Raw genomic sequence first — 16,356 nt, 5'->3', positions numbered from 1 at the left:
CTTTAATATTTGACCCCCACCCTGACTCTTCCGCTAGACTTAATTTCCGTCCAAGGTTGTGAGCAATGCACCCTACCCCCTCTGGTTGCGCCACTGCGTGCCTGGTTAAGGCACCATGCAATGAAAAGCAATTAGTTTTCAGTGAGGAGATTTTTGTTTGCTCGATCATTCATTTAAATAAATTAAGCTGTAATACTGCGTGCATTTCCTGGCAATAAGATAAAAACTGCTTACGCTGAACTGAAATCGCTAAGTATATAAATTCTCCTTGGAGGAGAGAGCTCCTCCTAGGACCTCGTAGGATTTACGAGCTACGTAAGTAGGCAACACTGGCTGAAGCTGTCCACGTGGTGATGAAACACCTGGAGCGACACGCTGCCGGAGGGCTGTTTCCTTCCAGCAGGTTTTGCAGGCGCCCGGGTCTTGTTGAATGCCCAGTTACCTTGTAAGCGCAGAGCGCCTGGAAGACGAAGAACCCGGGTAAAGACGCAAGTCGACTCGTTGCCGTGGGCAGGCTAGCAGGTATACCTGTCCTCACGGGCAAGCGGGCAGTGGGTAGGTAAAATGCAGACTATGCTGGCCTCTATTCAACATCTGAGACTGTGTTCCAGCAGTAATCCGCTAGTAATCTGGCAGACCATCTGCCTTTATAACGTGTTTCCATTTCTGCGATTTGTTGGTGAAAGAGCTAGCTAGCCTTGCTCGTCACTCACTGCACCCAGAGTAGAGGGGAAAAAGTGTAAATGGGAACACAGAAAGTGTATCTTGAGAGACATATTGCACCTCATTTTTTTGTATGTTGCCAGCATACGTTCGACAAGTTCAGAGTAATTGTGAGCCCTGTGGTTGCTAAGGATATTGCGACACACACCCTTGAACGCACCCCATGCTGCTTTCTCACATTCAGTTCACAGTTATTCAAAATTGGGATCGTTCATTACCTCCCGGATTTGAGGGCCAACAAATATCCCATCTTTATTTTAGCATCGCTTACACCAGGAAATTTGCTTCGTAAGTACTCAAACCCTTTTCCTTCGTTCATGGCCTTCACAAAGGTCTTCATTAACCCCAAGTTGATGTTCAGTGGGGGGGAATAACACATTGTTGGCGTCGATAAGAGGTTTGTGGGAGACACTTTTTTCTCCAGGTGTGCAACACTTTCTGGGAGGCCAGTGTTTTGTTTTGTAATGCATGTCCTTTGCTCTGCTGTCCCATAGACGGAGGAAACAACAGAATTTCGTGAAAACTGATTGCATCCCCAAAATAACTCACAGTACCTTCAGATCAGCACAGATTTTCCGCTGGTGTTTGTTGTGGCTAACACTTGTGAGAATCAAAGCAATGTTTTCATATGTTTCCTTCAATTCACTTGCATGAGAAACTGGCACTGAAGGTTTCTCATTTCCATTATGCAGAAGGACCGCTTTCAAGCTAGTTTTTGACGCATCGATGAACAACCTCCATTCGCCTGATTTATAGTTTCCTCCCAACTCCTGCATTAATCCAGTGACATTGTAGCAGTATACCAGGGACCCTTCATAGAAAAAAAGGAAGAAAATTTTAGTTGACGTTTTCTGAATGTAATACTTGTCCCTGGTTCCAGCAGGCTCCACCCTTGCAGTCTTGAACCCAGCAGTTCCGCTTCTTTCTATGTAAGGTTCAAATCACGTACTAAATCATTTAATTCTGGCTGGGTGGTAAGATGCGGTGTCTTCTGTGACTCTTGAAAGTCAGGATCATGTCCGAGAGAAGATATCGGTTCATGTGAGGAAGTTTATGTTTCCTCTTCCAAAGACCATTCCAATGGTGGCTTTGGAACAGGTAATGTCTTATCATGTTGCACTGGTCTTATCGCAGAAGGTAAATTTGGATACTGTAGAATTTTTTGGATTTTCTTGAAAATCCCGTTACATTAGTTAAACAGAAGTAACAATCAGTAACGTGATCTTGAGGTTCGCGCCATACCATGGGAACAACGAAGGGAATGGATAGATGGGTACCATGTACCCACCCTCGTAAATATCGCAAGCATCTACTGCAACAGACATGAGGCGCCCACCCTTTATCTTGGTCTCCGATTTTGCATCCAAAATATAGCTCGTAAGCTTTCTTCACTATTGGTGTAATTGAGTTTCGTTGGGATTTTGTCGTCAACTCACTACACACATAGCAAAACAGATTGGGTGAATTTACACAGTTACGAGGTATCACTGCACTATTTTCAAATAATACACAAAACAATCGCGATGAAGCACACAACCTAACACACAACCTACACTTCCAGCGAACAGAACGCAACTGATAAAGACACAGTAGAATAAGTCACCTTGCCTCTTTAACAAAGACTTTTCTCTACTCTTATCATAATATCGGGCAACAAAATAAAAATCAATGTTTGCCCTTTTGTTGTCGTTAAAATACTTTCTTCATATTACGCAGGAAAAACAGCCACACGTGATTTCTTGAAGAATCCCTGTATATCATATGGCGAAAAAAAGGCTTTGTCACATTTACTTCAGTTTCGTGTTTTTTCAAAAACTAGACGTGGTGGAGAAAAAAGAACATAATTTTCGTGTTCAGCAAGTCAAAAAACATAGAAATAGGTTGTTTTCCGGTCGCGGCAAATTTCATTGTTCCTCAGTGTAATCTGTGTAAAATAAACTGTAAACTTAAGTGTGACCCTACTTCAAATAATAAACAAATCACATACATATTTTAAAGTTTTATAAGACATAAAGTCCCGGGCCCTAGTCACGAGAGAAACTGATTTAGGTAGAGGGAGATTATTTCAGTAACATCTTTGGCAGATATGCATTTGAAGCTTCGGAACGAGTCGCAACTCTCGAAGCAGCCAATTAACCAAGCAAGCCGCTGACGTCATCTCAACCCAGAACCTAGCGCTAAGCCCCTTGCTCAGGTTCTACACGCCCACTAGGCTCGCTAGACAGACTCGCGCAGTCTGCTGGAGATGTTCCGAAAGTAATTCGACTCTAATAGGGTGTTGGCTTCCTCCTACAGATTGATGGACTACGCAATATGCACTGGATTACCATGAGCACAAGAACGAAGGAACACGAGGAGTGGCCAGAACTTACATGTATGCAAGATAATGCTTACAATAAAGTTCCCGAGGGTGATCCTCATCCGTTCGGAAATCTGATCTTGAACAGTTGTTATCTAGCACTATCACCGTTCACTTACAAAACTAAATGAACAGAGATTGATTCGTGTATGGACGACCAAGAGGCTCCTTGCTGCTTTTTCACCTGCTCCAATGTCCTGCTATTGAGTGCACTGTTTTGTGGTCTTCGTTCTTATCATATTAACTGACCTAGCAAGTCATGGTATGCAGTGGCGCAAGAACAGGGAGTACTATTTTCCTTCTTATATAGGTACTATTAGAAAACTGTGTAAGGATATTAGCACTGTTTAAAATAAGTTTAAAACTGTGGAATGCGGCTTAGATCTTTATCTGTTCCTGACTTGCACATGGTTTAGAAATATGGTAAAAGCTATGTTGAAACAGGTCACATTTATTGTCTACAATGAAAATTCCCAAATTATTTTGTGAATATTGATTCTTTCTGGCAGTACAAGGTTTAGCAAATTTTACATTAGAAATTAGAAGACAGGCAGCCTGTCCTAAACTGGAATATACGTCTGCGTGTGTAGGGCTTGAACTTTGTATCCCGTAAATAAAAAAAATAGTGTGCTACTGGTGGAACGGACACGACATGAATAGGGTAGAATCTTCCTTCTGAAGCAAAATCAATGGGAGACAACCATATTTATCGATACCTGACAACAACAGTGTGAAGTACTGAAGGAACAGAATCCCGGTAATTGTTTGAAAGGTTCCACAAATAGAACTGATTCAACTCTTTACTTCCTCATTGCCGTTGTGGAAGATATTGGCTCTTGTAGATTACTGATGTTCTCTCTCCTCTTAGGATTTCCGCCTTCGAAGTGGCCGATCGTCTTTGTCGGAGGAAGAGGAAAGACACGTCTTCCTTGAAGGCAGTAAGTATATGTTTCCTTAAATTCTATGTCCATTATCTTCCGAAATGGGTAAGAAAGGACTGTATCTCGATTAACCATCTTGCATGTAAAGTTAATTTTAAAGAAATAGATACATGAAAGTGTTCATCAGGCACAAGTGGCATATATCATACATCCTGAGAATGGATTTCCACAGAATTGTTCCAGGGAGGGGCAAGGAACGTATTTTTTTCCAGGGGGGCAAACAAGGCACATTTTCTCCAATAATAGTGTTGTTCCCTCAAGAAACATTGCTTAAATATTAATTTACCATGTTCGTGCAATAATTATCACATACTATTGTGGTTAAAGTGAAATCATATGCTTGATATATATATAATTTTTGGTTGACTTTCATTTTCCAGGGGAAAGGGCCACGGCCTCCCTTGTCCCCACCCTTCCGGACGCCCAGTATTCTGAGCGAAACCATGCGATTCATTAGGGACTTTGACAATTGCCATCAAAGCTTTCCATCATATCACTTTTCACATATACACCATGATGTTTATTCATAAGTTCTTCAATTGTACACGGAGCGAATTTAACTACAGAAATAATTTGCATTTTGATGAAGAATTATAAGATTTAAAATGGTCTGAAATGAACTAATTTGTGATGCAAGTCAATGTCATGTGGAATTGTCATTAATGAAAATTCATAGAATTGTACAATTATCTCGTGGATATTTTATAGGGTAATTCCATGAAAACTTGCCTCGGGCTCCGCGACCTATACAATTTTAACGAAATTTCTACAGGTTGTGCATATGTATTCCACATGAAGACCTACAAAGTCTCGGATTCATAAGAAGTTTGGTTGAGACGCCAGGGATGCTTCCGTGAAGGTCACTTTCGTAATGCCATAACGAATCGAATGTCACGATGAATTCGCCAAGCATTTTAGCAAGCTGTAACTTATGAATAAATCGCTTTGAGAGGCTGACATTTCTCCAGTTTACGGGGCATGCGCATGTCGTGAAGCTGTTTGAATAGTGTCCTGTCTGGTCAAATATATATTAAGTCATCCATTCTTAACCCCCCCCCCCTCCAAAATTTAGTTCATAAATTTCAACGCATTTTCAGAAGCGTATACCTTAAAATTGACACGTCTTATTTGATCATTGTTAGCATCACTGGAGAGAGCGCATCCAAGTTGTTTAAAAACCTTGTGTTTCATTTTGGTGCTTAGCCGCCATATTAGATTCAAAATGGCGGATCTCATATTTTTATATTCCTTGTTGCTTGGCTATTTATAAACAGATTTCAATTTTATTTTTTTTTAAAAAAATGAATACTCCAAATAATATCTTAAATTGCTGTTCTTATTATCGCTAAAATCAACAATACTGGTACAAATTTGAAACAAAAATACATTTAGCGCTCTCACCTTCGGTGCGAGCGGTCCCGGGTTCGATTCCCGGTGGATGCCCCCAAAATTCATCCTTGACTAAGCGTCGTGAGGAAAATTTGGAAGCTACTTCAAGAAGTAGCGGGCTCGGGTCACGAAAGCCAGATAAACAGTGGCAATGGAATCTAATGCACTGACCACGCGTCACCCAATGAAAAGCCTCTCCGGCAGGCCCTAGCTCTTCAAGGGCGGTTGCGCCATTATGCTTTATGGGAGAAATTCACCTGTAATGCAATGCTATCTGGCTTCTTAGATAAGGTAAATCATATTTGTCCGACTTTACACCGGGGGTAGGCCGTTTGTGATGCAGAGTGCCCAGAAAGTTACGGGTTCTGATTCTCGGCCGTTTCGGTGGTAGCGATGACGAAATCGGTTTCTTTCAGTTCACGCACAAGGTATATGTCAGCGCAATTGAAAAAGTGAGATTTGGGCATATGCTGCATTCCAGGGCCACCCAAACTTTGGCTGAAGAGCCATACCGTAAAAAGCAACGGTGACTATGGCCCATAAACTGAAGAAAGGCTCACAAAGGTATTCATTCAGTAGTTACAGCTTGAAAAAATTTGAGACGAATTCATCGCAACATTCATATTTGCCGCGGCAATGAAAAGTGACCTTCCCAGAAGCAACCCTGGGGGCCCAACAAAACTTCATATGAATCTGAAACTTTGTAGGTCTTCATGAGCGATACACATGAACAACTTGCAGACGTTTTATTAAAACTTAAGAGGATGGAGCAGGTACAATATCTGAATTAGGCCCACTAGACACGGGCTGACCTTACTGACTTCTCACTTTGATCCAGTAACAATCTCATATCCCCAGAAGTTTCTAACACGTTCGCCACTACTCCCAGGTTACAAACATGGCTTAGATGTTAAAAAAGTTATCTTGATTAGTTACCTGAACACCAACATATTGGAATGCACTTTAAGGGCGATCTTACAATCCATCTTCATTTAGCATTCCAGACCTCCTCGAAGGCCTACAAGTGACGCTGTTGTCTTCTAGTAAACACGTGAGAGAGACGGAATTACGTGGAGTGGGAGAAAGCGACTACCTTCCCAGCAGCATGTACTGCTTGGCTCCGGCCACTCGATTTTTCTCGCTTCTCTCGCGGCCTTGCTTCTAAGTTAGCTGGAACAGGGTAGTCATCAACATTTCGATGCCGAGAAGTATGCAGCTTTGTGGAGTAATTAAGGACACCATTCTGGAAAACTGACCAACCTCATCGAATATGTATTGAAGTGTTTACAAGAAACTTGGAAGTGGTCAAATAGACGTTTGGGGATTTCTTGGAATATAAATACACTGTTTCTAAATTACGTCATACATGTATTACGTAAGATTTAATGACCTACCTTAGAACCAATATTCAAAATTACTTAGAAGCTCAAGGCAAGAGTTAATTTACTGACTGGTAACATATGTAGAAATTTGCATACTCAAAAAAAACCACCTCCAAAATTAAATCACATGCGTGAGGCAGAAGAGGCGATTCTATTTTTTTCTAAACATACGCCACTGAGTGGGTAAACTACGCCTGCAAGCACGGGCGTCGCCAGAAATTTTGGGGGGGGTGTCGAATCGACGATGTCGAGGGGAGATACCCCCTCCCCTCAAAAATATTGTGATACAGACCAGTGGCATATGCAGACGTTTGTCAAGGAGGGGTTCATTTTTATTATTATTGCATTATCGAATTTTTAATTTGTTATTATATTATTATTATTATTATTATTATTATTATCACTAGTAGTAATAGTAGTAGTAGTAGTAGTAGCAGCAGCAGCAGCAGTAGTAACAGTAGCAGTTTTACTTTAATTTATATTAGCATCCAATAAGTTTATTATATGAATAATATAGTACTTGTTACAACCAAGATTACATAATAGTTACTTCTAACATTAGTAGCAGTAGAAGTAGAAGCAGTAACCGTAGTAGTATAAAAAGCTTCGGAACGTGTGAAAGTTACACATTAACAGAGTTTCAGTGTTGCAAATTATGAAAGTTTCGTACCAAATTTGATATCTCAAGACCATTTTTACACAATGACTCAAAGTGAGGTGAAATAAAGTGCTTCGTTTATAAATTGCCATAGATTTTTTTTAAAAAAAAAGTAGATGGAAATTTCCAGGGGGATCGACCGACCGGTTCGCCCCCCTTGCCGACGCCCATGCCTGCAAGAGGTGTGGGCACTTGAACCCTCTTTACTCGAGATATCTGGGAAAAGTACACATGTTTCGAATGGTTTAATTGTTTCCATATTTTATGACAAAGAATATTGTTTCCTGCGATCTACAGGCTGTCAGTTGCAGCAGTTGACTGCCATGTCCAACAAATTAACGAGAGAACGCTTTCACAAGATACACTAAAGTTATAGGCTTGCGCAGGATGGAAAATTTTGGTCGGGGCGGGGATTGAGAACGAAATGATAATAATCCTAACGTTTGGGACTGAAGAAATTCTTCATTTCCCGATCAGGTCGGATAATTTCAAATTTCCCGATGCGCTTTAAATCTCGAATTGTACACACTATTTCCACTTCAAGTGATTGTTTTTGCACTTCTGGAATAAAAAGCTGTTAATTTAATGAAATTTAGACAATTATAGTGCAAACAATAATATTCTTTATATACGTCCCTTTCGAATTTCTCTGCTGCTCGTGAAGTCGCGAAATCATTTCCTGAAGTCGGGATCTGACTTTGATACACCCCGTCATTTTCAATGATTACTTTTTTTTACAGTACCCTTCGGCATGTTAAAACATGGCACAGAGGTACCATGGAAGACAGCAGATTAAGTGGAATCTGTTTGGTATCTGTGTTTTTTAAAAGCGTACAAAAGAAAACAAAGAACTAGTGATAGATGTTTATGGAGAGGATGCAAGGCCATTCCAGTTTCTATTTTAATAGTACACTCGAGTCTGATCTTGTATACAGCGCCAAAGTATTTTAAATTCAATTTGAATTTTGTGATTTGTGAAGTAATGAAAATAATAATAAAAATAATAATATAGCAATAACAAAAACAACAATACAACTTACTATGACTGTATGGCAAGATATGAAATCTTACTATATCTCCGCTGAGGAAAAAATCCTGCCGGCGGCCTTGGCTTAATTCGCACAGTGTCTAAAGCAACAAGTGCACATTACCGTATACACGCACGCGCAAAAAGGATTATACGGCTAACAAAGAAAATTACAGCAAACGTATGGATCATCATTCAGTGAGCCTTGTTTATGTAAATGTATATCAAAATATACATATATGCACATGTATGTGTATATGCAATGCAGACACCACAAGTTTACTTGCAAGAGTTCATTTGTACCTAATCTTCATAAAATGACTGAACAATAATTTTGTGTAAACCTATTATTGCATTGAGGCTAAACCTTTCTCAATCCGAAAACTGAATATAGTGAGGTAAGTTTTATTTCGTTCCTCCTTCGTGTTCGTGCTGTCTAAGGCGCTGTGCTTTGAGCTCCGACTGCGGCACGGCATGGGTTCGAGTCCGCCTGGGTTCAGTCTCTGGGTTTTCGGCCTGTGTATATGACCGATGGCAACCTACCATCGTGAGGAAATTGGAAGCTACGAATGTGTAGCGTAACCTGATCATAAAAATCTCGTATAATGTCTGGAGGTTCGACGTGCTGACCCCACGTCATCCCATTACCGATTGGAGAACTCCACACCTCTAGGTAGTACTGTGGGATTGAGATTGGCAGTCAAGAAATAGGCCAAGGCTCTTACGGTCTGTACAGCCACGGGTTATTATTATCATTATTTTTATAAGTCTTATTTCCGAAGAACAAATCAGTTTTGATGTTACGTAACTCCAATTGTCTTAAGGCTACAATCTAACCCCGGAATTAGATTCGTGGGTGACGCCTGTAACCTAATCCTACGAAGCACGCTGTGAATTATATTGCGCATGCGTGCTGCACTCACATCTTAAGAAGCGTCTTAAGAATAGCGAAGAATGCAAACAAGAAAAAGGAAAACAGAGAAGAGGAAGAGGAAGGGATTATCTACAAAATGAAATGTATAGAATGTCAGGGTGCGTATATAGGAGAAACGAAAAAGAGGCTGAAAAACAGGTTGAAACAACATAGGGATGATGTACGACTTAAGAGAGATAGAAATGCGATATTTAAACAGGACATGACATAGAGTGGGAGGAGGTTAAGCAGATAGGAAGGGAGAAGAGAATAAATACTATTGAGGAAATGGAAGGAGGTCAAGGAAATAGAGAAGAAAGGTGTAGAAGGCACAATAAACTGGAATTGTGGACTGAAGATAAACAAAGAATGGAAGAAGGGGTTAGAAAGAGTGGAAAGGACAAGAGAGAAAGAGGAGAGAAGAACAAAGAAGAATGAAGAAAGGAAAAAGAGCATAAGATAAAGAGTTCAACCACCTTCCAAATGAAAGGAAATGTTTAGCTAAATCGCCTGCCAGGTGAAAGTACAGTTGACAAGGGAAGGCCACGTGCTGGAGGGGAGTAATTTTTGTGTATATATATATATCGTCCTGTTTTGTACCTTGTTTCATTTCTGCATGGTACAGAGTCTGAAGAAGACCTTGCTAGAAGGTTGAAACGTTACGTTTAGTTTATGTTTTATATTAAAATATATTTCTGCCTTGGTCAGCATATTGAGTTTTTCATATTCTAAGATGAACTGTTGCAACCTTCAGCTACACAAAAGCACGCATTACAATATAATACGCAGTGTTGCAATATCGTAAGGAATATCTATGGATCGACCAGTGTCACCCACGAGCCTAACGGAAGGAGGCGCCTATCAATGTGCCTAGAGAAATGCTTCCGTCAGGGTTCTAGAGTTTAAAATAATGAAAACGTAACAATGTGCACAAAATTTATATTTCTCCTTTGTTGCAGAATGCCAAGAGAAGTTTTCACGTGTCATCGCAGAAAACAAATGCGAACCTCGACCGACAGTTGTGAACCTGGAACCAACAAATGGAAACCTCCAGGCAAGTATACTACTTTAAAGCCTCTAGGTCATAAAGTTGAGTTGATGATATAAGTACACTTTGTGCACAGTAAGGCTAATCGGGACTGGAACTACAGTTTAAAGTGGAATTCGAACCACTATGTGCCTCCACCGGGTATCGAACCCGGGACCCTTTGATTACAAGGTGACGACGCTACCACTGCGCCATCGGGGAGGCCCTCTAGGTCAAAGATTCGTTATAAACTCGCACACCAAAATGTGGCGAGAACTAAAAGCTAGACAATTTATACTAACAAATATACAAAAATGGGAAACGAATTTCTGTCTCTTTTGTCTACATTTGTAACTTGAAACAAAAAATGGCGTAATAATAATTGCAAGAAATAGCCCATAAATTCAAGATAAATTTCAACAATTCAATTGATCAATGGACAATATTGTAACCAACAATAAGCAAATGCCAAAGAAATAGGACAGCAATCAAAAAATGTTTTTCTCCGTTGCATGTTTTACCTCAAACAGGAAGTTCAACAGTGCTTCCATCTGTTCATAAAATGTGTCACTACTGTATTCTTGAAGCTGAAAACAATTTTTCTCCTCTAGTCTCTAGTGCCTATCTGTCGTCCCTGTTGTAAAAAACTCGTATGATAGGATCAATTACAGAGGCTGATTCATTTATATTAAGCCGAAGTCAATGTGCCGACACTACCGTGCATGAGCAACGCATCGCCGTGAGATTGCCCCGAGGCAAGCAACGGTATCTCGTTAGTCACGCAGTAGAGCAGTGTGGTCGAGCGTAGTCTGATACCGCCGAAACTGAACAGATTCTGGGAGGGGTACATTGTTGCCCTTTCCGACGGTAAGTTCACGGCGTCGCGCATCGTAGAAATGTGTAAAGTGCATAATTTTCGTGTAGGTCGTGCCACTGTGATTCGTATTATATGGAAATATGCGGCACAGAGTCCTGGGCCCACCACACCTACGCGAGCAGCTACAAACCGGCCTCCCGTGAAGAGGACCCTGCCGCTATTGCATGTTGTTCGGCGTATGGCGACCTCCAAAGATCCCCACACACAGCGTACAATGGCCAGCAAATGCCGCACATCGCAGGCGACAATCAACCGCGTCATTCACAGGTATTTATGCCTCAAGGTCATTCACAAGAGCAGTGTGCACGCCCTGAAACCGTGTCATGTGGCTGAGCGAAAAAAGAACTGCAAGAAGCTGTATGAACGTCATCTAGAGGGTGATCGGTGGAAGTGGAACAGGAAACTGGAATTTCTGCAATTCCCTTCTCTGACATCCCTGTCAAGAGTCCAGATGCCAGTCCAATGGACTATTGTGCTTTCGGACTCCTCAAGCGGCGCCGTCCGCACCATCTCCGGCCTGCGGAAAGCCTGTAACGAGGAGTGGGATGCAATACCCATGGTCCAGCTGCAACGCAGTCTCCTGCAATGGAAACTCCGATGCTGGGCAATAGTCAATAGTGGTGGCCTGCAGATCGAACACAACCGGTGGTGGAAACACTGCATTTCCTAGGTAGGTAGCACATTCGAATTCGGCTCAATATAAATGAATCAACCTCTGTATTACACCTCTCCGTGAATCACATAATACCAAGACTGAATATGCGAGGAATGGTCGAAAAGAACAATACAAAGAATGCAAATTCCAGTAGGCATTTTATCAAGGAGAGGAATACAAAGGGACTTACGTGTCTGGACACTTCATATGCTACTTCTCAACATAGTTCTTCCTCTGTTCAGGCACTTATCCCAGCGCTACACGAGGTTCATTATACCTGTCTCATAGAACTCGGGGTCTTGTTGTTGTAGCCCAGTCCTTACTTCGTGCTTGACATCATCCGAGTGAAACCGGTATCCTCTGCGATGCCTCTTCAAAGGAGCAAAGATATGTTCGTAGGCGCAGCAATGACGTCGGTTTCACTCTGATGATGTTCTGCAGCACGAAGTAAGGGTTGCGCTCCTACAACAAGACCCCGAGTTCTATGAGGCAGGCATCATGAACCTCCTGTAGCGCTTGGATAGATGTTCGAACCTGGGAGGAGACTATCTTGAGAAATAGTGTATGAAACATCCTTTCATGTGAGTACGTTTGTATTCGTCTAATAAATACCTACTGGAATTTGCAGGCTTTGTATTCTCTTTTTCCGATCATCCCCAGTCAGTGGGATTGCTGTCAAATCAGTGAATAGAATACTATATTTGCTGGTTCGAAAATCTATGATGGATTGATTTGTTGCTTTAAGATCACTTTATGCACAGGAAGGCTAATAGGGATTGGACCTGATGTTTAAATTGGGTTCCGAACCAGTATGTGTGCCTCCACCGGGTATCGAACCCTGGACCCCTTGATTACAAGGCGACGACGATGCCACTACGCCATCGTGGAGGCCCTCGAAAACAAGTTTTCGAGTTTATGTTCTGTGTTCTAATTTTAGTTGTTTTTCACTACAGTTGCACGAAGTAGTCAGTAACCGCCTCATTACCCGTCGTGAGACCCAGGGTGAATTGTATCAGGTGGGAGATTTTTCAGGATGGAGCGGCTCTGGGGTTCATCCAGACATTCTCTCACCGAGGGGCAACTCTTTGGAATAAACATTAATGGGAGATGGTGCTGATGACATTGTCTTCACAAATAGCAGGGGCCGTGAACGCACCGGACGATACCTTCACATTAGCGAATATGCCTTCACGGGACCTTGTAATGTTCATGGGTAGCCGTACCGTTTCATTTTTCTTTGACAATGAACAGAAGCCTGATTAATTTGGTTTATTTATTTGACTTCGCATTCTTGCTACTTCTGGCTAATTGCGAAGATGAGGCATGAGTTTCCCTTCTCCAATTTCATCATATCATCTATCACCCTCATCTACGCTATTGTACTACAAACGTGGCAGAAAATCGAACTAAATTTAGAGGAATTAACCAACCAATCATTAACAACACATGCGTAATTTGATAAAAGCTGTGTCTTCCTGTAAACGAAAACGGAGTATCAAGAACTGTATTGGTCAACCTTTAAATTCGATATTATGAAATATTGTTTCAAAAGATGCAATGTACTCATTCACCTGCCTCCTTCCCTCCCACAAAGTTAATATGCCAATCCATTTAAAGCTAAAAAAACCTACAAAATAACCAACTTGATGAGTGTGGATATTGAAATGGCAAAACCTATTACCTTTGCCACAGCTTAGAGAATAGAGTTGGTGATTGAAACAGAGGGTATACACCTATTCTTTATAGTTACATAACATTCTCACGAATTCCTGCAAGTCACTTTATAAATAAACAATAATATATTACATCAGATTTAAGAATTTTACGTCATCAAGCCCAAAACTACGAAAAGTCAATATTATCATTTCCCAGCTTGGCCGCGGTGTTTGAGTCGGTAACGCGTCTGACTACCATGCTAAAAGTCCCGGGTTCGATCCCGGCCGGTTCAAATCCGAGAACTTATCTAACGTTGGAAGCGGCCCTGGCGCCCAGCCAGCGTCGAATGACATGTGTACCTGGGGAAAACCCTGTAAAGGCGGTCAGGGGCGTGATGCTGATCACATCACCTCCACTCACGACCGGATCAAGAAAGTGTGGGGCTTTACCCTTACACACCCTATACGCCTTCATGGCGTGGTGCTAAGCACAGGGGAGCAGTTTACCTTTTTTTACACAGCTTATGCCCAAATTACAGCGATGATATAAAGTACGTTCTGAAAGAACAGGATATCCCTGGTTTAGTGTTGTGGCTTTGGACACAGTTATGGTGTCCCGGAGGAGGTGCTCCGCGCACCTCGTACTACAGGCTGCTGTGTTTCTTATCACGCTGGATTGGTCGCTTCCCCGGTCCCCGCTCCCGCTTCCCAAGCCAGCATGTAGTCGGCTCGCCATAACTCTAGACAAGAGTTGTAAGGAAAAATTAATAACACCACCACTACTACTACTATTACTACTAATATTATCATTAATAATAATAATAATAAAGTCAGTAGCGCAACAGCTCTCTCAGGGTCAAGGACAGCTAAACGACTTTTCTTGGGACGTCACCTAGTCAGCTCATGAAATCTGATCGTACCTCTTTTTTGGCTTCGCAGAGCATAGTCTGCTGCCACTGCTTTCGAATGGATCCTCAATATCCTCGCGATGCTAAGTGAAACTCCAACCGTATTTCGAACCACTGGCTCGGTACCGTATTTTTACTGTATAATCGTAACATATTTTATGCTTTTTTTTCAAACAAAGTAGTATGCGACCATTATGCGATATCTCTTTTTAATTCTGCCGGTGATTGATTGATGTATTTATTTGCTTTATTTTACTTCGCTTCTTGTGCAACTTTTCGCTAATTTGCGAAGATGGGGATGAGTCACGAATAGGACTAGGATTTTCATGACTTAGCATATTTTTTGGGGGTAAGGTTGATGTGTTCCCTAAATATATAGAAATTCATATTATGAAGAAACTATTTGAATTATAGTTCTTTTTAAGGGCATATTTTGGCATATTTGGCCATTTGATAGAGCATATTTTGATGGATTTTCGGTCATATTCAGTATATTTTTGCATTTTGAAAGTGGATTCGTTCTTACTCGCATGTTTACTTGAGTTTGTTTCTTTGGACTGTAGCAAAATATTTTTCATTTTAATTTTGAAATTTTAGAGATAGTATTCATTGTCCATTGCAACTCAGGGCCCATAAAGTGAACTAAAAATAGTACGTATGTAAAAATATCTCAGCATTGATTGATATTGATGTTTGAAACAGTCCAGTTATAAGGGCATATTTTTTCAAATTGTAGTCCATATTTTGTAAAATTTTAGGTCATAAGGGCATATTTTATTTTGCATTCTTTGATGATTTTAGGTGATAAAAACCCTAGTCTTAGTGATGAAATTGATGAATGAACTCTCACAAACTTCCAAGTCCACGCCAGGATTCGCACCCGGGACCACTGGCGTCGTAGGGCGATGTGCTAACCACTCTTTTAAGTATAAAGCACTAATAAGAAATTTGCATACCATTTCTTCCTTGCTTGGAGATGAATTTTTTCGTATTGTTCTTGCAAGAAGATACTGAATTGTTTCTGAAAACTGCTCACGTCATTGTGAAATATATATAATAAGTATTCAGTTATCAACCATTGTACTGCTCGTTGTTTTGTTGGTGGAAAAAAATTGAAATGAGGAAAAACTATATCTGTATCCGTAAACTTTGTTAATGAGGTGCGCCTTATACGACTGAGCATTGTCTTCAATTTGTTCCATGCCGTGGAGGAGTTTCGACACTTCGTTATCCTGTGGGCTAAAGAGTCTGGCACGTTGCATGATATACAGTTAGGAGAGTCACTGATTCCATATTGGTATGACCTATATCTTGTCACTATAACACGATGAACCACTTTGTACCATATTGATTGGCCAGCATTTCAAAGGTGTTTGGCGGTGAAATTCAGCCGGTGAAACCGGCACTTCATATCGTTTATTAATAAGCTCATTGGTGCAGAAGGATTAGGATGCCCGGAATACTCGAGAAAATATATTAAAAATACATCGTCCAAATCGACGTACACCGGTTCTTCGTGACAATTTAAAAACGTTTTTAACAGACTAGTTATTATTAATTGAAGACTAAAATTGGTAAACGCTGTAAGTGCCACAATAATTCAAACACCGTTTTCCACGTTAAACTGTGAATTGTGCCATGCTTTATGATGTGGTAAACGTGAAATGTGGCTGGTAGCCCTCTAAGTAGTTCAAAGGGCGTGTAAAGGGGTCACTAGTGTGAACGTTCTTACGGGATGACGTGCTGAACGATGCGATTTCCCAACACTTTCACTTTTGGCACTAAGAACGTTTACCACTTTGAGTCCTAAATATCTGGATTGAATCGAAATATTACACTTGA

At 41.0% G+C, this 16,356-nt stretch overlaps 1 protein-coding gene across 2 annotated transcripts in view; it reads left to right on the top strand.

The window, feature by feature from the left end:
- Positions 1-16,356, top strand: part of LOC145979559 (uncharacterized) — a 35,478-nt gene that overhangs the window by 7,627 nt on the left and 11,495 nt on the right. For both annotated transcript variants that reach the window (XM_083112533.1, XM_083112532.1), the window contains exons 2-3: positions 3,951-4,020; positions 10,352-10,446. In XM_083112533.1, the coding sequence (XP_082968659.1) occupies positions 3,951-4,020; positions 10,352-10,446 (165 nt within the window). The remainder of the gene's footprint in view (positions 1-3,950; positions 4,021-10,351; positions 10,447-16,356) is intronic.

This window comes from Lepisma saccharinum, chromosome 26, assembly GCF_977018435.1.
Source record: "Lepisma saccharinum chromosome 26, izLepSacc3.1, whole genome shotgun sequence".
Classification (NCBI taxonomy): Eukaryota; Metazoa; Arthropoda; class Insecta; order Zygentoma; family Lepismatidae; genus Lepisma; species Lepisma saccharinum.
This window is presented reverse-complemented; position numbering and strand designations above follow the sequence as displayed.